The sequence below is a fragment of the Pristis pectinata genome, chromosome 15 (genome assembly GCF_009764475.1).
Source record: "Pristis pectinata isolate sPriPec2 chromosome 15, sPriPec2.1.pri, whole genome shotgun sequence".
NCBI lineage: Eukaryota > Metazoa > Chordata > Chondrichthyes > Rhinopristiformes > Pristidae > Pristis > Pristis pectinata.
In genome coordinates, this window is record NC_067419.1 from 17480318 (window position 1) to 17504412 (window position 24095).

Consider the following 24095-nt stretch of genomic DNA (forward strand, 5'->3'; position numbering starts at 1 on the left):
TACTAGAAGAAAGTTGAGAAGATTTTTTAAATTGTTTATGTTTTCTTTAATGTTTCTTAATTATTTGGAAGTGTTTTGAAGTACTTTTGGCTGGTTTTGTTAATTTTTTAAAAATCTTGTTAAAAATTTTACTGGATTAATTCATTTTTAATAATTTCTGGATGTCTTCTAGATTCAAAAATATTGATAAACCATGACAGCTTTGACAGACAGCAAATGTGAGAAAAGGACTGTCAAAGGCTTGCAGAGCATTTCATGGACTGCGCTTGTTCTGCCCTGTCTGTGTCATTGATCCAGGTCCCTGCTGCCACTCAGGGCCGTGTGGGAAATGTGAGCACCAACTATGGTCAGTAGCCCCAAATCAGGAAAATATGGGACAGTGAAGCACAAGTCAGCAGATGCATGGTTGGTAAGTAAAACATACAGAGCTGCCTCATTTGTTCACTCTGACTTCAGCAATGGAGCACCAGACAAGTGGCATTTGCACCATTTCTCAAGGGTTTCCACAGCTTTTCCCAAAGTACACTGGATGAGCAGGTGGAACTCAATGACATTTACAGTTTACACGTTCTTTGGTAATGCTTTCAATACCAGCTTTCAACTTACGGCTACAATGCATGTGTTCCTATTTATGATTTTGATATATTTATGGTATATACCCTAGTTTCTGTTCAGAATGCATTATTACACTCCATTCCTAGGAACACTGTCACTTGACTTACAATGTTCACCATCAACTTACTATGAAGAATCACTGTGGAACAATTACTGTGGAAATTCCAGACAATATTGTCCTATTTACAGATCTAACAGTCTTTTATTTAGAAAATATTCAAAGACATCCAATCAACATACAATGCACAAATATACTCAGTTTTGCAATTTGAAATAAATGATTGTTTCCAGCATAACTAATCTCTGATGTGTAACCAAAATGTGGAGGTTCTGTAGCTTAACATTTGATAAAATGTTGAGCAAACTAATAAGTGTTTCATCTGACAGCCAAACGCCACAGCTTCTAAACATCCCACCATGAATCAGAATGAAGTTACCACATGTCTGGCACTTTAATGCTGCATAAAGTACCTCATACTTTAATCCCAACTCCACTCTCTTTCACACATCATTCTGTGTCCAAACTCCATACACCTTATTTAACTCCAACCCCTCTCTGTCTCCACTGACTCCCCTCCTGATTTTTATTAGAGAGGTTCCTGCCTGAATCTTGAGCTCCTATGACACTTAAAGAAGAAGGCCAATTAAGGTGGCAGTGAGCAAGATTAGAGAGTAACTGGGGGTTCTCACTGACCAGTATGGGTTAAAGCTCACTCTGTTTGTGTAATGTATTTGATATTGGCTGTTTAATGATGATTGTGACTTCATGGCTATTACCTCATTGACCATAAGGCCACATGATTGACAGCTCTGAGCTACAGCAAGTATTTGTGGCGTTTGCAGAATGAATCTGGAGAGGCCCTAGGAATAAACAACAATGCTGTGAGGTATTCCTGCCCTCTGAGTCTGTTCTGTTTCTCTGAGTCATACTGAGAACCCAGAAACTACAGTTTGTTACAGTCCACAGGCTGATGACAATACAAACATAAACTTAAAAAAAAGGTAGGAACTAACTTACCAATTGTAATGGCAGTTTCATGTCGCTTGATAATGTCAAAAGAGTTACGTACGTTTCCTTCACTGATGCGGAATGTAATCTCTGACTGGATACTGGGATAAACTGGAGCTGCTGCTCGGAGAAATATGATCTCTGTGAAAAGGAAGTATCAGTGTCAATAACCCTCCTCCATGTTCCTGCAAATGTTAGGATTGATGAGACATAGTCACACTTTCTGCTTGTATCCTATTAAAATAAAAACCTGTATGGGTAATGAATAACTTCAGTGGCGGATTAGTTTATTTTAAATTGGGTATATTTAAAGCGGAGGGTGATAGGTTGTTGCTTAGTAAGGGCGTCAAAGGTTACAGAGAGAAGGCAGGAGGATGGTGTTGAGAGGGAAAAATAAATCAACCATGATCGAATGGCAGAGCAGACTCGACGGGCCGAATGGCCTAATTCTGCTCCTATGTCTTATGGTCTTATTGTGCTGGTCTTAGGGTCTTATTACCTAAAAATACAATGTTAGAGTATTGAGGCCGTACTGCAAAATCCTGAATTTCCTTTTTTTATTCCCCTGCCTTTCACTAATTTGCTAATTTTATCCTTCACCTGGAGCTACTGGCAGGTACACTGAAGAAAACTCTCAGCAAAACTTATCATTTTATTTTCTTTCTGTTCTGTGTAATAACTCCTTCATCCCACTTCATCCCACTAGGAGGAAACTGAACCAAAAATTATCGTGTGATGTAAGTTTATGGGTTTGGAAGCTCAAGTGATGCCCAATGCTCTGCCAAATACACAAATTTTTAACATTTTATTTATTTTAAATTAACATTTCCATTTTTATCTGCTTATACAGGTATGCAGGAAATCTTATTTAGAGTTTTGTTTTATTCTGGATAAATGCTTTCCATAGTGGAGTCCAGTGTAGAGTTGGCATGTCTGCAAGAAGGTTATGTCAGTCTTCAGGTTACAGCCAATGTAAACATACAAGCTGTTTGCTGCGTTGTAGTTTGTTATGTCCTTGCAGCAGATGGCAGAAGCTGGTATCTTCCCCTGCCCTGATCCAGACCCAGAAATGCTGGGAGACCACAATAGAAAGTGGATTTACCAAGGCCCACAGGAGTAGTTGGTCATATCAGGTTGGGTGTAGCTGTGAAATATCATCACTCTAGAAGGTCTCCTTTCATGCAGTATCATTAGAAGCATAACCTTCTGTAACTGGTGGACTTCTGTACAAATTAATGATCGCATTAATGCTCACATATCATTGTGAAACCATCTTCAGGCCTATGATACAGCTGCCACTGGGAGAGGCGCCTCCACTAACCCCGTGAGGTTTGTTACCTCATTCTGCAGATTTTAGATTGTGAGTGCAATTAGGAGGGCTCTGAGCTACCCTTGGGCAGCTCAGTCTGTTCCATGCCTCCATGTTTCTTCCAAAAATGTCACCTTGAAATTCTCCTGGTGGCATGAAAGGAAGGTGGGAGTTTGGGGGAGGGATGAAGAGCAAGAGGAGAAGAAAGATGAACAATGCAACAAGGATAATGCAAATCCCACTTCTAGCTGAAAACAAATGAATAAGAACTTTACAAGTTCTCAAGCAGTTATCTGAAAGTGTGTAAGCTTCTTAAAATTCCCAGCAGCATGCTGATCCACTGGATATTTACGTCTCTTCTGTCTACTGCTGAGGGTCAGGGTAGTAGCGAGACAAAAATTGCTACAGGTGAGACCACAGGTTGAGTGATATTACCTAAAAATACAACGTTAGAGTATTAAGGCTGTACTGCGAAATCCTGAATTTCCTTTTTTCATTCCCCTGCTTTTCACTCATTTGATAATTTTTTCCTTCACTTGGAGTTACTGGCAGGTACACTGAAGAAAACTCTCAGCAAAACTTATCATTTTATTTTCTTTCTGTTCCATGTAACAACTCCTTCTTTGCAGAGGGCAAAGATTTAAACTTCCTGTGCACTGAAAGCAGCAGTAGAAATCCGTGCAACAACACTCCCACGTTTCACTTTGTTTCTCCAATGTTCTATCTGTGTATCAGGACATACTTACCAATGCTGACAGGTGAGAGGGGAAATTCAAGAGTGATTCCCTCTGAAATTTTTTGTTCCAATCGAGAAAATATCTATCAATTGCTTGAGAAATAAAGGACTGCAGATGCTGGAATCTAGATGAAAAACAGGATGATGCTGGAGGAACTCAGTTCCTCCAGGATCATCATGTTTTTCATCTATCAATTGCTTGAATTACTTTGGAGACAAATGAGACTGCAGATGCTGGGATCTGGAGCAACAAACAATGTGCTGGAGGAACTTGGCAAATTGAGCAGCATCAGGACTGATGCAGGGTTTCGACCCAAAATACCGATAGTTCTTTTCACTCCACAGATGCTCCTCGACCTGCTGAATTCCTCTAGCAGATTGTTTGTGGCTTGAGTTACTATAGTAGTCTTGAGGTTTTCTTTCCCCTCTTATGTAATGAAGAAATAGTCTCTAGTTTATTTCCAGTAAATAGGTTAATTAACCCTGTATGCTTTAGCTGCCTTATTGGCAGAGCTTAACCTAGCCAAAAATAACTTAATTAAGATTCTCACCTATTGGTCCAGTGAACTCCCTGTAGGTTGGCAGAGAAATGACAGTATAGGAGACTGTGTTAACTGGGTCCAGTATGCAGGATGTATCACTTGGGCGGCAAGATTTTATGCATCGAACTGTCTCTGTCCTATCTAATCTTACCCTGTAAAATTAAAGAAACAATTAGTGGTGAAAAAAACTTAACCAGGATTCATATTAAATCGCTTTTGTAAAATTATTTCTGCAGAAGATACTTAATTGTAATTAATGTAAAGGAGGCTATGGTTGCATGTACTTATTCATGAATAAAATTAATTCTGTGTACAGAAATGTCAGAAGAAAAGTTCTGTGGAGAATAATGAAAAAACGTACACAGAGTAGAGCTGCTTTTTGGGATTAAAGGATTTGAAGAATGACTAAAGCACTTTCAAATCTGGACTGGCCCAGTTATGTCTCACGAAGAAAACCTGACCTGTTGCTGCATACTCAAACATGGAAACACTTTCCATCCCTAGTGCCAATGTTCGTCCCCCCAGAAAAATTTTTTTAAAAATAATGAGCTTAAATTCAGCCATGTTGATTGGGCAAAGACTGCAGGTCCTCAGTAAATAAGAAGACACTCATGAACACTACATTTTTAATCATATTGAAAGAGACAGCAAGAGTGTGGGGTTATAAACAGAAAGCTCCACATTAGTGCAATACACATGTCTGGTCTGAATTCAGGATTATGAAAAATGTTATTAGGCAGAATTGCACCTAACCTATCCCTATCAAATCCAGAAGTGCTCAGTTCCATACAAAACAGAAATAAATTTGGGTGGGGGAAATGGGCAGAGGCAGTCAATACAAACTGTATGTCCTATTAACTTGCACAAGCCACAGGAAGAGTTTCAATAACCTCAAAACAGTTGGCCAAGAGAAGGCTGTATTTCCAATGTAGATTCTATAGGAAAGATAGAGGAGTTACTCTTTCCTGCTATCTAAAATATCCAATCTATCTTATTAGCAGGATAAAAGAATACTTGTGCTATTCACAAAAAACCCTGAAATCAATAATGCATTATGTTAAGCAACAAACAATCTGCTGGAGGAAGTTAGCGGGTCAGACAGCATCTGGGGTGGGTTGGGGGTGGGGGGGAGGAATTGTCAACATTTCGGATCAAAACCATGAATCGGGATGGTCCTTTCCTCCCACAGATGTTGCTCAACCCACTGAGTTCCTCCAGCAGATAGTTTGTTGCTCCAGATTCCAACATCTGCAGTCTCTTGTGTCTCCATGCACTAGTTAACTTCATATATTCATCTAAACTCATTATCCTTGCATAAGTGGGTTGTGCTACAGTTGAAGGAAGGGTGTTTAAAGGAAAAAAAGCCTTGTTAGTACTGTTAAGATAACTAAATGAAGAGAAATGTAATTGTCACTGAGACTTCTCACCACCATTTCCTTCACTACATTTCCATTCGAAGAAAACAGGTGCATGTGACTGATAACAAAGAAACACAAATGGAGGAGGAAAAAAAAACCTCTCAAGTTTTTCTGCACATGAGAAGGAAAGGTTACAGTTCACTGGCAGGAAAGGCTGTGGAAAATGGCGGAAGAGGAGACAAAATTTTGAGAGGAGGCTGAAGAAGGCAGACCATAGGAGATCAGGGATGGTTTTGTTTTCATGTGGAACATAAAGGTTAACTATGTAATGAATTATTAATTTGTCTTGAATGGTAGTCCAAAATGGGCAAGAATTGTCAGCTATTTTTGTAATACACAAAATGTTTACTTTCATTAGAAAAGAATAAAGAGTGTAAGATATTCAGTATTTATCATTTTGCAGTTCTGTATAAGATAAATTTATACCCTACTGAGAAAATCACAAATTCCTTCAGAGACTCCTTGAAAAAAGTAATCAGTGCAGCAGCAGACACATAAAGCTGTCTAACTACAATTCAGTCTTCACTAATCCAGAAACATTCATATCGGGGGAGCTAGTTCACCAGAAGTGTTCTGTAGACTTGAAGCCTGTACTAGATCTAACTGGGGCACAGCTTCAATGTTAAGTGGCTCAACCTCCAAATTTGGTTCATTTCTAGCAGAAGTTACTTGATTTGCATGAACACTTTTTGAACAACAGATTTTGTCCCCAATTTCAAATACTTCTTGGTTCCACAAACCCCTATACGGTTCCTAAGTCCCAGTCGTGTGACCTTGATTCCCTAGGAACACAAACACACTCATTTTGCTTGAAGTTGTCTTCCTTCTGTTTAGTTTATGGTGATATTTTTGATTGAAGATACAAAACCACATTAATGACCTTAATGTCAAACTTGCATAGAGAATATAAATGTATGTAAAACAAAGGTAAACCAATGGATTCTATTTTCATTTTTAGAATACCATGGTTCATACTCATTGGTAATTTTAACAATGCAGTTCACGTAATCAATTGCAGAGGTTCACTCACAGAAAGCCAGACAGAGTGAGAAATAAAAAAAAGCACAGGGATAGATAATATAGGCTGCACTAATGACTGAGTATTCAAGAGTACATCACCAACAAAATTCAAGTAACGAACAACTGGAAAATCAGACTTATAATTTGTCATTAATGGATTTCAAATCAATCTTAGATTGCCAAGATAGCATCCAGGATGGATGGCCTATTTACTCCATTATAACGTGTTCAGGTGTAGGAATCAGTTATTCTAAAGGAATATACATCCAGTGACAATGTAGTTTATAAATTATGTGCTTCCAAGTCTAAGGGTCAGATTGTGCTCGGTCAGTATATCCGGACCAGGTATGCTTTCTACAATCCCCACACTCTCCTGTCAAAGCTGTCAGTGATTTTATCGGTTTATAAAGGTCCCGATATTCACCAACATTCACTTTTAAAAGTGAAATAAATTTAGAAATAAATATTAATCTTTTCAATAAGATAAATAAACACACAAAAACACTTAGAAATAACTTGAAACGTTAACAGAAAATTAAAAAGAACTCAGCCTTCTCTTTGCCTCCTAATCTGCAGCCCCAGAAGCCCAATTGAAAACAATGGCGTCTCTGATGCACATGCAAGATTTGACTTGGCACAATGGTGATCCCTAGGATTTTGGGCTCAAGTAGGATTTGCAGAGCCTGTGTGCAAATCTGGGACTTACTCCCTTTCAAATGGTTTGCTCCAGCAGTTCCTTTTGGAACTACCAGCCACAACCAGCAACATTTGGCCCAATGACTCCATAAGTATTCACCTGGTTGCAAACCTTTCCTGGCTTTCAGACTGGAGCTACTTCTCCATAAGAAGTTCAAAATAATCAGCATGGTATTGTGTAGGGAAACACTTGCACTTTAGACAAATTTCACAACCAACACAAAGGTGACTCACATTGCTGTTTTAATGTCAAAAACAGCATGGATTAATTTCTAGCCCACCTCCTGATTGCCTGCAAGAAAAAGATATGACTCAAACCTTGATTTTGATATCAATGTCTTGCTTCTTCCCTGCAATGTCTACCATTTTTGAAAGTTTTCCTTATCTCTTGGCAACTAAAAACCAGATGTAGTACAAAATGTGCAGTCCAACCATAGGTTTGAATAATGTGATAATGATTTTTTTCTGACTTGTATTCTAGCTTTGTCTTTGTAGATTGTCCAGTGAAGAATAGTAATCTAGACAGTCAGTCAACCGACACCTGCTCTTTCTTCCAGCTTCATTCCTGTTTTATGTTTCCTATTTGTGTGGTACTTTACAATCCTCTGCTAGGCTCTGCCAACTTGTATATCCTGTCTGACTCATTCTGTGATTTACTGCCTATCCTAGTTTAGGTACCATCTTATTTCACCAGTTTACATCAATTTTATTTTAATTAAGTTTAGTGTTAATTCAGTTTATGTTAACTTATGTTTGTCATGTTTGTACTGCTGCAAAAAGCTCGTTTTCATGCCATCTATATCCTGTGTATGTACGCCTATGACAATAAACTTGAACTTGATCTTTTCTGAAACCTAGTCACTGACATATTGGACATGGTGATGGTCCCAACCCAAACTCAGATACTTCATTGGTGTTCCTTCTCACATCCCCCATATCTCACACTGACCTTTGGTATCAGAGGCCTGCAAACTTAATTGTGAGGTAAACTATTGGCCACCATTTTAAAATTCTGATTCATGTCTTCAACGCTGCAAGCCTGCATCCCTCCAAGATCTCTGAAATGTTTACTCTGTCTAAAACAAGCCTCTTGTGCATCCCTAATTTCAATTACTTCACCGCTAACAGTCATGCTTACAGCTGCCAAGACCCCTTTGGAATTTAACCCCTAAACCTCTTGTCCTCACTACTAGTTCTTTTACTTTCTTAAACTTTACCTCTTTCTGCCACAATATATCCTCATGTGGCTTGGTTCTGTTTGATAACATTCCACTGAGGTGCCTTGGGATACTTCACTAAATATTAAAGGTACTATATAAATACGAACTATTGTTGCTGTATGTGGGAAGTCAGAACACAGGGCAAAGTAACTGTGGAACAGTGCAGAAATGAACAACATTGCATAATGGAAATGTGAGATTCCCAATGTACTGTGATGCAAAAATGCAAGTTCAAAAAAGCCTAGGTCCAGGAATAATGAAATACATTTTATTTAATAATCTGTGATATAAAAAGTAAATGATACAGTAAAATAAAGGTAAATAACTCCTCCGCTAAAATTTGTATTAATAGTGGCTACTGTTCTAAACGAAATTTGAATTGGAATAAGCCTGTGAAAGGAGCCTCCATGGGTCAGTCTTAAGATCAAGTGCAGCCATGAGCAGGAATGGATATGAAACCTAGTAGATTGGAGCCAAATGAATTGCAGAAATGTTAACATCTATGAGCCATAAATAGGAGGATACTAGATAATCATTATCAATAGACTGCTGAGCCAGCTACATTGACTAACTTTGTCCAGTTTTGTTTTATATTGACATCTTATCAGTAAAAAAAATCATTGTACAACTGTTATTATAAAATATTGGAAGGTAGCTTCCATGTATTGTGCCTGGTGCAATACAAAAACTGAGCATATTAAGAAAAAACAGTCGTTTTTCAAGCTAGTCTGGCTCAAACATTTCACAATTTTGTGTATTATTTAAAACTAATTATCAACCTAATCAGCGAAACTAATCTAGAAAAGCTTACTTATCACGATTAAAAAAGACAGTTTATGGATTGTTCTAAAATATCCCATCAATGCTTTCAACTCTTCAGAATTTCAGAAATTCAAGTATATGATTGGTGAGTCAGTTGGAATACTTATAAAAGATCAATTGACTAATTTGAAATCGAGTTAGAACAGTGCACCTTTGTAACAAATCACAGCTTTATGTCATTATCCAGAGTATTCTATTGCAGCAAAGGTTAGTTGGTAGCTGGTCATGCAGCTGCAGTGTCATAATAACTAGAGAGAAGATATACAGAAATGCAAAAACACATATTAGCAAAAAAGTACTTGTAAAATTTGATATATGGCAATTAAGTTTAGAATGCCAAAGAACACTTGGTAATCATTCCTGCAAACAAAACCCAAAAGGAATGAATCTGCAGTTCACTCATTTGTCCATGTCTAGAAATAGAAGAGCTGCAAAAAAACTTATGTAGCAGGAATAGAATTTATGTAATTTTCCCTGTGTTTCTAAGGCTTTTCCTTCCACTAGTGTTATGGCAGATGAGCAGGAGATTCCCTCCCTTGGGGTCCTCTAGATATCTTTAATTAGTATATGGATGCAAATTGTTACTCCAAACATATTGAATAGAACTCTCATTTTGCTATATAGAAGCACAGGTGAATACATTAGAAAAATAAAAGGAAAATAAACTTATTTATGATATCATAATAACTGGTGTGAAGAAATTATCTTTTCTCAAAGATCCAACATATGTGTTTCCTTCAAATGCAAAAGAAACTATTAAACAGAAGAATAAAAATGATTCTGATATTTACAGTTTGATTTGATGTAAAGAAAAACCTTGAAGACAATAGTTTACTTCATATAGCTTCAGGAGTTCATAATTCACACTGACGATAGTTCAGAGAAACAAAGGACTGCAGATGCTGGAATCTAAATGAAAAACACGATGATGCTGGAGGAACTCAGCAGGCCGGGCAGCATCCGTGGAGGAAAGCAGGTGGTCAATGTTTCGGGTCAGGACCCTTCTTCAGGACTGAAGATAGGAAAAGGGGGAAGCCCAATATATAGGAGGGAAAAGCAGAGCAGTGATAGGTGGACAAAAGAGGGGGGGTGGGGTGGACACAAGGTGGTGATAGGTAGATGCAGGTAAGGAATAGTGACAGGTGCGGGGGAGGAGGGGAGAGCAGATCCACCGGGGGATGGGTAAAAGGTAAGAAGAGAGAGGAAAAAAAGAGGCTGGGAAAGGAAGAAGCATGGTGGGGGGTGGGGGTGTGGGGATTACCTACAGTGGGAGAATTCAATGTTCATGCTGTTAGGCTGCAAGTTTCCAAGATGGAAAATGAGGCGCTGTTCCTCCAGTTTGTGCTTGGAATTCTCCTGGCAGTGGAGGAGGCTGAGGACTGACGTATTAGCGATGGAGTAGGAAGGGGAGTTGAAGTGACTGGCAACGGGGAGATGCAGGTCGCGGTTATGGACAGAGCGCGGGTGTTCTGCAAAATAGTCACCGAGTCTGCGTTTGGTCTCACCAATGTAGAGGAGGCCAGACTCAGAGCACCGAATGCAGCAGATGATATTAAGGGAGGTGCAGGTGAATCTCTGTCTCACCAGAAAGGACTGTTTGGGTCCCTGGATGCAGGTGGGGTAGGGGCAGGTGTTGCACCTATGGCAGGGGCAGTGGAAAGTTCCCAGGGTGGGAGCCGGATGGGTGGGGAGGAGTGAGCAAGGGAGTCACAGAGAGAGCAATCCCTGCGAAAGGCAGAAAGGGGTGGGGAGGGTAAGATATGCTTGGTGGTGGAGTCCCGTTGGAGAAGGCAGAAGAGGCGGTTAGGTACACAGGCTGGTGGGATGAAATGTGAGGACAAGGGGGACCATATCCCTGTTGGGTCTGGGAGGGGTAGGGTGAGAGCGGAGGTGTGGGAAATGGCAGAGGTGTGGGAAATGGCAGAGATGTGGGTACGAGCTCTCTCAACCACAGTCGGGGGGGGGGGGGGGGGAAGCCCCAGTTAGAAAAGTTGGACATCTCAGATGTCCTGGAGTGGAAAGCCTCATTGTGGGAGCTGATGTGGCAGAGGCGGAGAATTTGAGAAAAAGGGATAGCATCCTTGCAAGAGACAGGGAGGGAGGAGCTATAATCAAGGCAGCTGTGGGTGTCAGTGGATTTGTAAAAGATGTCAGTGGATAAGAAATCTCCTGAGATGGAGATGGAAAGATCGAGGAAGGAGAGAGGTGTCAGAGATAGTCCAAGTGAATTGCAGAGCAGGGTGAAAATTAGTGGCGAAATTTATGAGACTGTCGAGTTCCGCATGGGTACAAGGGCTGGCACCAATGCAGTCGTTGATATAGCAGAGAAAGAGTTGAGGAATGGGGCCAGAGTAGGCTTGGAACAGAGATGTTCAACGTAGCCAATGAAGAGGCAGGCATAGCTGGGGCCCATGCGAGTGCCCATAGCTACGCCCTTGGTCTGTACAAAGGGAGAGGAATCGAAAGTAAAGTTGTTAAGGGTGAGGACAAGTTCAGCCAGGCGGAGGAGAGTGTTAGTGGAAGGGGACTGGTTCTGTCTCTTCAAGAAAGAAGCGGAGGGTGGTGAGGCCGTCATGATGGGGAATGGAGGTATATAGGGACTGGACGTTCATGGTGAAGATGAGGTTGTGCGTGCCAAAGAACTTAAAGCTATGGAAGAGTTGGAGAGTGTGTGATGTGTCATGGACGTAGGTGGGAAGAAATTGGACCGGGGGGACAGGATAGTGTCCAGGTATGAGGATACGAGCTCCGTGGGGCAAGAGCATGCGGAGACAATAGGTCTGCCAGGACAGTCCTTCTTTTGGATTTGGGGGAGGAGATAGAAACGGGCAATCCTAGGTTGGGGTCTATCATTTTGGAAGCTGTGGGGCCACCCGAAGTGATGAGGTCAGAGATGGTGCTGGAGATAATGTCCTGGTGGTCCTCAGTGGGGTCATGGTTCAGGGGTAGGTAGGAGGAAGTGTCTGAGAGTTGGCGTCTGGCCTCTGCAAGGTAGAGGTCAGTATGCCAGACTACCACGGCACCACCTTTGCTGGTTTGACAACAATGTCAGGGTTAGTGCGATAGTTCAATTGGGTCACTAAATTGAATAATGTGTGTATCCTGCATTTAAAAAAAATTTACACCCTCCATTTGTTTGAAAAGAGATAGAAGTCATGCAGTGAGATTTATTATTAAGCCACTGAGTAGGCACAGTAAATGTAAGAATGTGGCTAGTTGGGCTGAGGATAATGTATAATAAAAGATACACTTTGTGATTTTGCAGTAGCAGTAAAGCGAAACTGCAAAATCTGTGAACCAGGCCACTTGGATGTGCATTGCAAACAGCAGAGAGTCCATATTTTTATTTTGGCAGTCAACATATTATTGGGTTAATTGGAGTAACAATATTAATCAATACTCTGACTAGTCACCAAATAAGAGTCATCAAACCTCAGCAGTAACAACAATGTAGATTTTTGCTACAAAAATATTGGTGACTCCGTGACGCAAGAGCTTCATCTCAACGGTGAGAAGAAAATCCCTGGGTTCTGTGATTTGCCGATGTACAAACACAATTCCATTGTGGTTATTCAGTTCCTGCGCATTAAAATAGTTGTCCTCGTTGCCATGGGTGATGGAAAGGAGAATGTTATCTCCAGGAACAGCATGAGAGGGCCCAAATCGGAAGACATTGGTGGGCACTTGGATGTTGGTGGGGAAAGTGAGGTAATAGTAGGTTATTCTTAAAGGCAGGCTTTGGCACTCCTTATTCTCATTGCAAGGCAAGCGCTCGCAGCGACTGGAAGAAAGTGAGAGAGGAAAGAGGGGTGTTAATGAACATAAGCAAAGCCAGCAAGTCAGTGCAGCAGAAAATAAAAGAATTACCTGCACAGTGAGGATGTATTTCTCCCACTCATCCATCGCAACCTCAACAGATGAGGTTCTCCCACTGATCCATCACAACTTTCAAAGAGCCACAGAAAGCCCCAAAAATATGACAGACAAGCAAGAGAATGTCCACAAAAATTCATCCCCTGTTTTCACTCAGATTCTTAGATTTTAATCATTGTGACCTTGATCTTTGGCAATCTAACTACTGGGGTGGTGGCAGGGGTGAATCTTCTCAAGATTTCTCCCACATCCCCACCTTAACAGTAGAGCAGCCTCACTTTCCCCACCACAAAACCTTGAAAAACAGTGTGAACTTTCCATCATTCATGGTGCAGATCCTCCAGCATGATTGAAGCAAATGAGGAGGAAAGCCCTTACAGAGGATCATCCGCTGCCCCATTCCCATTCATTCCATTTTAATCTTGGCTGGTTAACAGCATGATAACTTGATGACGGTGAACATTTAGTTAAGCCACTTTGCAAAGATAATACTGGTGAATTAATTGCTTGTCCGCCAGAACTTTGGCATAGAGAGCCACAAAAATCTCAGAAGAGTCATCGGTGAGAACCTAGTAAGGCACATAACCAAGCACATCTGCTCAGAAACTTGCCAATTACTAGAGTACAAGGGTAAGCTCAGCAAACTATTAATCATAGCACAGAGATAGAGGAAGGCAGTGGAAAGCAAGTTGCACTGTGCAAAAATATCACTGTTTTCAGAGGCACATGTCAGTCATGAAATCCTCCCTCCAAGCAAGGTGCTCTAAATGAAAATCGGAGTATTACCTTGCCTTCATTTTTACAGCTTCATAGATCCTGAGTCCAGCCATATAAGGACATACTTAACTGGAAAAGAAATAAGGGAACATAACTGCTCTCTGCTCCCTTTCCCTGAACTAATCAGTGATGGCTCCAGAATAGGTCGTGACACTGGTTATCCTAAGCTCTATCAGCTTTCTGTTTCTGTAGAAGGGTGCAAAGGATGTTTCTATTATACATTCAGTCCAAGGATTATCATCTTATTCCCACATTACCCATAAGCTTTAGACTAAAGAGTGGAAGAAAAATTATCATATATATAACAGGAAGAAAATAAATGTATTAAAATTATTTTGTGATCAGTCTGGTGCTCTTCTACAACTTGACAATGATAAGAATAATACTAATCATAATAATACTAACGAAGCTGGCAAGAAGAAAGGCCAATACTCTGGTAAATAGAAGATTAGAACCAGATATCAGCAGATAAAATACAGTGTCAAGAAAAATGTCTAAGTCTGTCCAGCTAAGCAAAACATTATGTATAAATGAAGCAGATAATGAAGCTGTTGAAGAGCGTGTAATCTAAGAGCTAACATGCAGCAAAGAGGAAACAGTCATAAGGTTTTGCAAATGACCCAAAAATACTGAAAAAGATGTTACCTCCCTTCTTCAAATATTGACTTAGACTTGGTCCCACACTGAGGGGAAACCTTTCTTAAACTGTTAGGCCCACAATACCCACAACACAACTGTTCACACTGATGATAATAAGGTGTCACGGTTGCCACGTAACAGAGACAGAATCTTGCACACAAAATTTCAGTGTCACACATTCATTTCCAATTAATCAACAGTTGGTCTGGCAGCTGCAAATTGAGCTTCTAAAGTAGAGCATTGTTGGGTCTGGTATCTCCCTTTTTTAAATAGACTGCTGCACCAAAGTGTAATAATTTTAAGTGAGATGAGTGCATGAACTGAAATGGAACACTTCTTATGCAATCAGATCCTGACAGATCTGCAAGTCCACTCCATGTAGGACATCCCTTAATCTACAGAATAAGAATTCCACCGGTTCTTACGCAGTTCTTGCAAATTTCTCCAACAGATCACTGCTTAGGCAAGGATCCACCTCATACGATTTGAGTTAAGAAAATAACTACACAACACTTTACCCGAGGAAGTCATTGCGTCGTTATTTTCTCAAACAATTTGGAACAATGCCATTAGAAACTGAGAAAAATTGCATTTATGCTATGAAGGTGCATGCTTAGCAAACACACCGATGGAATCCTCCTAGTATATGATGGAAACTTTCTAAATAGTCAGACTTTGTCGTCATTCAGAGGCTAACACAATGATGGCTCTTGGCCAAAATACTAACTTCAAGTATAAGTTTTTAATTTTGGCTGAGATCTTCTTGTATTAAAAAAGGAAATCAAATGTACAATAAAAACTTTGAGGGCTGGTTTTTAAAGCTGTTGTAGCAAAAGTAATTTTTAATGCTGGTGATTTGTTGTTAAGATGAGATAAATTTCTGGAGAGATTCATTCTGTCAAATGTAATACTATACCATAAATCAACATAATTATTCAAAGTTCGGTTGTGCATACTGTGATGTTGAGAGGGAAAGAGCAATGCAGTAAATCAGAAGTTTATCACTTCCTAAATCTGAACTCATCTTTCCCACTGTACCAGGTATGAAGGTCTCCAATCAGGTTATTTTCCTTCATCACTGTATGAAATTGGATCTAAACACAATCACGGGAACATTCAATCTAACTTTAATCATTGTGTATCATCCCTACTCTTCCTATCTGATACATATCCTGGGCCTTATTTGGAACCTCAGAAGAAACCACACATTTCTACAGGTAGGCTTTTTAAGGAAGGCTGAACCAATACGAGTTCTGAATTAGATGCTTAGAAATTGAGTTTCACCCTGTTCTGCTGCTTTAAACGTGTGCTGCAAATAGCAATATAAATATTTGAACAAAAAGGCTATAAGTAGTGAAAGGAGACAGAAGAAACTGTCTGAAAATCTGCTGGGTGCTGGAAATCTGGAGCAACATACAAAAAGCTGGAGGAACTCAGCGGGCCAGGCAGCATCTATGGAGGGAAATGGGCACTTGACGTTTCAGGTCGAGACCCTTCATCAGAACTAGTGTCTTGACCTGAAATGTCAACTGTCCATTTTCCTTCATAGATGCTGTTTAACATGCTGAGTTCCTCCAGCTTTTTGTGTTTTGCTCCAAATAGTGAAAGGAGTACCGCTCATGCATTTTCCATAATCCTGGCCTTTGTACACTGAGCCTTGTGGATGCTCTGCACAAGACAGTGGCATAATAGTGCAGAACCTTTTATTGACATCTCATTGCTAATCCTTCCTTCTACTTTTTTTGTTTGTGTAATCAACAACATTCATAGATCACAAAAAAATTCCAATTTATGCTTACAATACAGAAAAATTGCAGTAATTACCTGTGATGTCATCAGGGTGTGATTGACACTGAGAAACATCAGCCATACTAAGGTAAATTGTGCACGGAAGTGCCTGCACCCATTCCGTGATGGGCACAATTTTACCTGGAAATGATTGCTAACACAATCTGACCCAGATGATTATATTTTTATGCACAATTTTCACATGAAAGAATCATGCAAATGGATCCAATTTCTCGGCAAAATTGTTTCGCTTTGCCCGACCACCAACTTCCCAATTCTGGTGGGAGTTCAACATGTGCCCATATCAGATGTAAGTACCTATTTGTGTTATTTTAAATTAGGGAACCCTGCCAGAACATGTATCCACTTGAGTCGAAATCAAACCAGGATCAGCCCATGAAGTTTCAGGCTCATAATTAAGTGGATAAAAAGGAATTCAACAGTGCAGCGTGAATAATTGAGGGAAATGTGAAACCACTCCCTTACATGAAAAACACTTATTGGTGGACAGTGAAATTAACAATTTAAACTATAGGTTGAAGCACAACTTTAAAATAAGATATCAAATTCATGTTGTGTTCTTTCAACTGCATAAAAACATTCAGGAGCAACCGTAACGGGAGTAACTGTGATTAAAACCCTAATCTTTGCACAAAGCATAGCGATTTGAAGAAAGAGGAGACACAAAAGACTGCAGATGCTGGAATCTGGAGCAACAAACTATTTGCTGGAGGAACTTATCGGATTGAGAAGCACCCGTGGGGGGAGAAGGATCAATGTTTCGGGTGGAAACCCTGCATCAGGATTTTTTAAAAATTTGTCAACAATTCCTCTCCCCCATCAGATGCTGCTCAACCCACTGAATTCCTCCAACAGATTGTTTGTTGCTCGAGACTTGAAGAAATTTAACCTGATTATCATTTGATACATGATTTTCAGTGCATTATACTCTTACATCATCTAGTAAGGAAGAAGATTATAGTTTCTTTTAAACTGATCATTACTAGTTTCAACCATTATTACTTTGCCCATAGCTAGAACTAAGAAGAATGGTGGCCTGCCTGAAGGCTTGCTTAAAAAGCATAAGCCACCTATGAACTTAGGTGACAAAGTCTCTATCTGGATATCAATGTGAAGATTCTGTTGTTAATGGTTTGAAAATGTCAACAAAAAATACTTACGCATCTCCAGACTTTCGGTAGTTTTCTGGGCAGTCAAAGGTCAGGCAGCGGAAGCTCCCCTGGACATTGAAGCAAGTCTCAGTACCAGAGCAGTTATGCATCCCTGTGATGCATTCATCAATATCTGGGAAAGGAAACAGGCTTTAGGGAGCGTAATTTTACAAGCTGTGTGATTTTTGCAGTGTCTACACCCAACTGTGAAGCTAAGCTTCATTAGAACATGTGCAGTGTTGAGCCCTAATGTGCTAAGGAGCTCTCTGCTTTCTCAAAAATTCTTCTACATGTAGGATATCCACTGAACAAAAATTTTAAGTTAAAAGCTAATTTGTTGATGGTAAACACATAGAACTACATTTGTACATGTTTTTCTAATTCTAGTAAATGTAACCTAGATCAAAAATAACCTTTTATACACAGTTGCTTGTCACACATAATTGCCCATATCCATCCTGCAAGTTTTATCCATATTAATCTGTTCCTTGCAATGCAAAGGAACTGTAAGTGGAAGGAAGAAATCTGTTGTGTGCACTGCAGAAATCTTGAAATCTATTACCATTGCTGAGCTGCTTCATCCTTACAAACTACCTCCCATTTTCAATACTTCCTGTCCTTCCTTGTAGTATGTCTCCCAAATCCATGCCATCTTTCCTAGAACTCCATGTTTGACCCTGAATGATCAGTTTTTTTGGAGCATTGAAATGGCTCTGATCAAAATAATAAATGAAATCCTATGTAAAATTATGCTTTGATTCTTAAAAGTACCTTAAGGCATAACTTGACAAGAATGACAACACTTTAGCAAAATTGTTTTAATTGCTTGTGTGGCTGAGAACCAAGAGAAACCATTCAGTGAAGGTTGCAGTGATGAAATGAACTCTTTTATTTGAACTTCTAGCTTCCAGTTGGAGGTTAGCCACCTCATTTCAAACCCAATGACCTTAGAAGTTCTGTGTACGATAACCACAGATCTGCTATGATTCAAGAAAAGGTCCCAGGAGATCTTGGTAATATTTACTTTAAGATTTAAATAAATAGGCCAGTATTATAGCATTAATAGATTAAAAAATTACATGTTATTGCCATATTATTATTGGAGTGATTACAATGATAAATTCAACACCACATACCAATGTACCATATATCTGCCCGGTTACTCATTATACTGAGTTCTTGATTCAACCAGTCCTTATCTAATTGGATTACATTCTGGAACATTAACCTGTCTTTCCATTTACCTGGTCTATTTAACTTTAATTTTCTGCTTAAAATGCCAAAACCTAGAATCATATTCACAGTGTGTTTCTTGGTGTTTTAAATTGAAAATGTTTTTTTCTCTCCTGGAGTAAAATGCATTAAAAACCATTTCTGTGCTGTTTTGTATCAGTTCAGAAATTCAACCGTGCACTTCTTGATCAAAACCCTTGTATTGCAGCAATGGCCTATTCCCAGTCTCTTATTTCTGGAATTATTCTTCTTACTGCCCTTTATGCTCCGTGTCCACTACCCACAGTCTGTTCTCGGAGAATACTTTGCTGCATATTGCTATCTGCCACTCCACAACTACGGAAACCTGTGAAGCCCTCCTCATCCACAGTCAATTGATTCTCACTGCCACCTCTCTCTAAGCTTGGAATTAGCTATAGTTCTGAACCATAAAAAGACCACAACAGGAACACAACAAGATAAACATACTGGAGTCAAGGGGTGATAGGAGAAGAAAGAAGGAGGGATTAGGAGAAAGAGACAAATTAAAAATCAGTTTATAATGAGGAGAGATAAGGAAACCAGAAAAAAATAGTGTGGGAACTAGTACCAGGCTGCTCTGGAACAAGCTCCAGCATGTTGGCAGCAGTGGCTCTCTGCCAGGACAAGCTGATATATGAGCAATGCCACCTCAGTCCTTTTGTAGAGCATGGGAAATCAACAATTTCTGTCACCCTTTGTAAAGGGGATAATATTATAACCTTTACAAAATATTACCTGTCCAAATCCCTGGTTGGTTCTTGCCCCGTGGCACCCTTCTGAAGGTCAGTACATCTCAAACCACTTTCCTTGAACTCTAAGCTAAAATATATAACACCAGGGCAGCTAAACTTAGTGTACCACTGTGAATCTGTACATCCTTTAGTAGCACAGTATTGAACGTCAATATAAATAGATCTCGTGCTAGAGATTCAGTTCATTAGAAGCCTTATGTCAGATGTTGAAGTTTTAAAGAGTTCTTAAGAGTTTTTATTTAAATATCAAACTTAAGAAATTCTGAGAATTATGATTACAGTCACATAAATTCAAAATTCATACTAGTTTGAACAAATAAAGGAAACCAATCTGTTTACCATCAGATCAACCTTCCTGGTGTGATTCTTTCAACAGAAAACAATGGTCACTGAAGGTGAACAACATGTCAGTCAAGAAAGGATTTCAATTTTCCCCTTCTCTGTAAAGTCAAAGAGGTTTGATTTCTAACTTTTCTCATTTTTGATGAAAGGTCATTGACCTGAACTGAAAAATTATATCTGTTTCTCTCTGCAGAGATGCTGCCTGATCTAATGAGTATTTCCAGGATTTTCTGCTTTTTTTTTCAGATTTCCAACATCTGAAACATTTTGCTTTCCAACATAATTTCTGGGACTCCTCTGTTTATAAAGATTTGTTGCATATTCCTACTTGCCTGTGAACTATTAGCTTCTTAAATAAAAAACAAAAATTGCATGAAATACTCAGTATGTCAGGCAGCACCCGTGGGTTAAACATTACTGACTTTTCAGTGGAACCTTTAGTTTCCTGATCATCTTCTTAAGCAATTGTAATCAGTGTATTCAAGAAATTCATTGGATAATACAGGATAGATGTCACAGAAAAAGGACATTTGGCCCATTCAGACCATGCCCACTCAGACCTCATTTCTTTACCCATCTAAATGTATCAGCTTAGATAGATTTCTTTCTATTATTTCCTTTCCTTTCTCCCTCATGTGCATGTTCAGGCTCTCTGCACCAGATTTTGTGTTATTTGCAAATTTGGTGTTTTTGCGCTGAACAGTCAAGTCTATATCATTAATATATATTAAAAAAAACATCAGTGGTTCTAATACCAACACCTGGGAAAGACAACTATTCACTGTTGGTGTCAGTTTCCAGTCACTTAGCCAATTCTCTATCTATGCTCTTATTCCAATAGGACTCAGTCTTGATAAGATTATTATCTGGTACTTTATCAAAGCCTTTTCAGTCCATACAGTATATGCCACTTTGACTGCATTTCCCTCATTGGTGTTCTCTGTTATCTCATCAAAAAATGTATTGTTAGTTAAATACAACTAGCTGTGACAAATCCATTTTGGCTTTCTCTAATCAATCCATAGCTGTCCAAGTAACTGATAATTCTGTCCCTGGTTATCACTTCTGTAAATTCTGTTGCCAATTAAATGCAGCACATGATAAAACATAGCAGACAAAAACTTTGCCTAACAACTATCTTTCTTTATTAATTGCGATTGATTCAAACAATTCAAAGATTCACTATGTAGTTTCAAACAAGACTTATCAACTCTTTAGTTTCACAATCTTTTAGTTACACAACTCTTTAGTTTACTTTCACAACTTCCACACCACTACCTGTATTCAGATATTTTAGACCCTTGATGAACCTGCCCAGGGTTCGATCTTGGTGAATTCTTCTCTGAGTCCCTGAAACAGGGTCTTTTTCTTCAGTGGTTGGTCTCCAGAGTCACTGCTGATGGTTATCTTGTAAGGTACCTTTTTATACATTTCTTTGCATACCTTCCAAACATTGCTTGGTTCTTTATTGTCATTTACATAGCTGTAATTCCAATCCTTATTAATACGTTTCTTTAACTTCAAATTCTTGCTGGTGCCATCCCACAATTACTTCAACCACTGGCTTCTTAATGAACAGAGTGTTTGTTTGAGCTTTCATAATTTATCAAATTGTACTTTCCACAAGATGTCAATTCGCACATTTGCCTGTTCAGTCCTCTGGACAACTCATGGTGGGATGGTTTACAATGGGATAGTTCACAGCTATGTTCTCGATTGATACTGACCAGGTATCGATTACGTGACCTTCCTCATTGTATTTCTTTGTTCTGTTGCTCCCAATATCTCTTCCTAGACATCAGTGTGTCCTCCCAGAGCCTTAATAGATACTTGACATCTCTCTGGCTGCTACAGTTTCCCCATCACTGAGGTTAAACTAACTGGCCTGAATTTGCTGGGTTTATCTTTATATACTCTTTTGAACATTTGCAATTCTTCACTGCATCTCAGTATTCACAGGTATTTGGAAGATTATAGCCAATTTTCCATCCTTATCTCCCTCAGCAAGTTAAGATACATTCCATCTGGACAGGATGATTTATTTACTTTTAAACACATCTAACTTTTCTTGTACCTCTACTTTATCACTTTTTAACTCATTCAGTCTCAACCTTGACCAAGGAGTTGGCCTCGAGAAATAAGAGGCCCAGGGCCAGAAATATAGCTGGAGTTGGGGAGCAAGACCTTGTGGAACTGTGACCTAATGTGAAAATGACAATCATTGACTTTCTGAACATAAGAAGTAGAAGTGGAAGTAGGCTATCTACCCTTTTGAATCTGCTCTGCCATTCAGTAAGATCATAGCTGAACTTTTAACTCAGCACTCTTTCTTGTACTAGCCCCATATCCTTTGATTCCTTTAATATCCAAACATCTATTGATCTCTGTCTTCAATATACAAATGAGATAGAAGTAATTTTTCTATGATTCTCTTAACAAAAACAACCTCTAAAATGAAGCAATTTCTGCAACTGATGTTGATCCAATGGGAATTTGTTTAGAGCTTGGACTCCATATACAAAGAATGCCCTTATTTGTCAACAGACTTCTAAGTTTTTACAAAGTATGACAGGCATCACTATATCAGACATGCAGTTCTCCACCCTTTCACTAAAATATTTCCCCATGCTCCCGGACTTAAAGACTTCAAAAGGCTAAAGGCACTGATCCGGAAAACATGGGTCACTGATTGTAGGACACAGACCATGACATCAAGCTCACAGCTTATCGGGGTGAATCTAGGTTGTCATCTGCAGGATCTCATGGTGCTGAAGTGATGATACTTGTTCTGTGATGCCATTTCTTTCTGTCTCTAAACAGCTTTTGCAAAGGCCTTTATTGGGTTGGTCACAGGAATATGAAATCTTTATAATACATTTGCAAAATAGGTTTGTATTAGTACAGTAAATGAAATGCAAACCATTCAGCACATAGAACACCTTGAGATTCAAAGGTTTCAAATACATAGATAAATTGGAATTCATTTTTAAAATGCCATTTCCTGGGAATTGCCTGGACCAGCCAAGTTCCAGTTTGTTCCAGGTTAGTGATGATCCAGTTTATTAATATTATATAAAAATGGTGGCCATAAAACTCAATTCAACAGCACCTTGTTTTGATCACTGTGGATAAAAATTGGTTCCAATATGCCAGCTGATGGGCAAGGGCATGTTTCTGGTGTAAGATGTGGTGGTAACCATTTGGAAAGTCTACTAGCCTCTGTCAACATCATGATCGACTCACAAAAAGATACAACCCTGGAGCAACAAACAATCTGCTGAAAGAACTCAGTGGGTCGAGCAGCATTTGTGGGAGGAAAGGAATTGTCAACGTTTCAGGTCGAAACCCTAGCAGGAAGACCTGCTAAGTTCAGCTGATTGTTTGTTGCTCCAGATTCCATCATCTGCAGTCCCTGTTGTAACACCAGTGCTGCCAGATTGGAGCAACATGTTCCAGAGGACACCCACACTTAATCTGGCACAGCTGAACATATATTCATGAGCAGGAAGGACCCAATCACCAGCACTATGTAAAGGGATCATCAACTACATCCTGATCAGCTGTTGATTGACTTCTCCTGAGCATTGCTCTGATGATTCAATGGACTGGCGATTTCCAGAGTTCTTTAAAGTTGCTAAATTCTGTAGGGAGTAGCAGGCCAGGTGCTAAAGGATTTTTTTCCGTTAAGCTTCCTCACAAATGAATTACTCACAAACATAGTTGTATTTGCAGGAATTTGTGTTGGAATGCAATGTCACAGGAAGAATAAGAGACAGCATGCAGAACAGGACAAGCTGCTGGAAGATTAAGAAGGATGAGGAGAAGGGTTCTCATTAGGTGGTCATGTAGCCAATGCAGGCACCTATAGCAGTCATTGCAGGCTTTCATTGCCAGGATTGCAGGTTCCATCAAGGATTTCTTTCAATTTATTTTGTGCTGTGAAGGCCAAAATTTATTGCCATCCCTAATTTCTGACAAGAAGGTGGTCTTCTTGAACTGTAGCTACCATGCCGTGATGGTGAAGGGAATTAATATTAGTCTTATGCATAGGGTATTAATCAAGCAGGCTGCTTTGTCCTAGATGGTTTTGATCTTCTTGAGCTGCAGCTAC

At 39.5% G+C, this 24095-nt stretch overlaps 1 protein-coding gene and 1 long non-coding RNA gene across 5 annotated transcripts in view; one reads left to right on the forward strand and one right to left on the reverse strand.

The window, feature by feature from the left end:
- LOC127578242 (uncharacterized) overlaps nt 1–7000 on the forward strand; it is a 29274-nt gene extending 22274 nt beyond the window's left edge. Inside the window, exons 2-3 of one of the 2 annotated variants that reach the window (XR_007957498.1) lie at nt 298–409; nt 5671–7000. This is a non-coding gene — a long non-coding RNA (uncharacterized LOC127578242). Of the gene's footprint in view, nt 1–172; nt 410–5670 lie in introns of both variants that reach the window. The other variant, XR_007957499.1, reaches the window with a different exon arrangement.
- The window catches only part of fbln1 (fibulin 1), a 106357-nt gene that overhangs the window by 19058 nt on the left and 63204 nt on the right, over nt 1–24095 (reverse strand). Inside the window, exons 14-16 of one of the 3 annotated variants that reach the window (XM_052030006.1) lie at nt 17646–17769; nt 4221–4363; nt 1686–1765 (exon numbers count right to left, since the gene is read on the reverse strand). In XM_052030006.1, the coding sequence (XP_051885966.1) occupies nt 1686–1765; nt 4221–4363; nt 17646–17769 (347 nt within the window). Of the gene's footprint in view, nt 1–1633; nt 1766–4220; nt 4364–12763; nt 13169–17645; nt 17770–24095 lie in introns of those variants that run through there. The other 2 variants (XM_052030004.1, XM_052030005.1) reach the window with 2 other exon arrangements.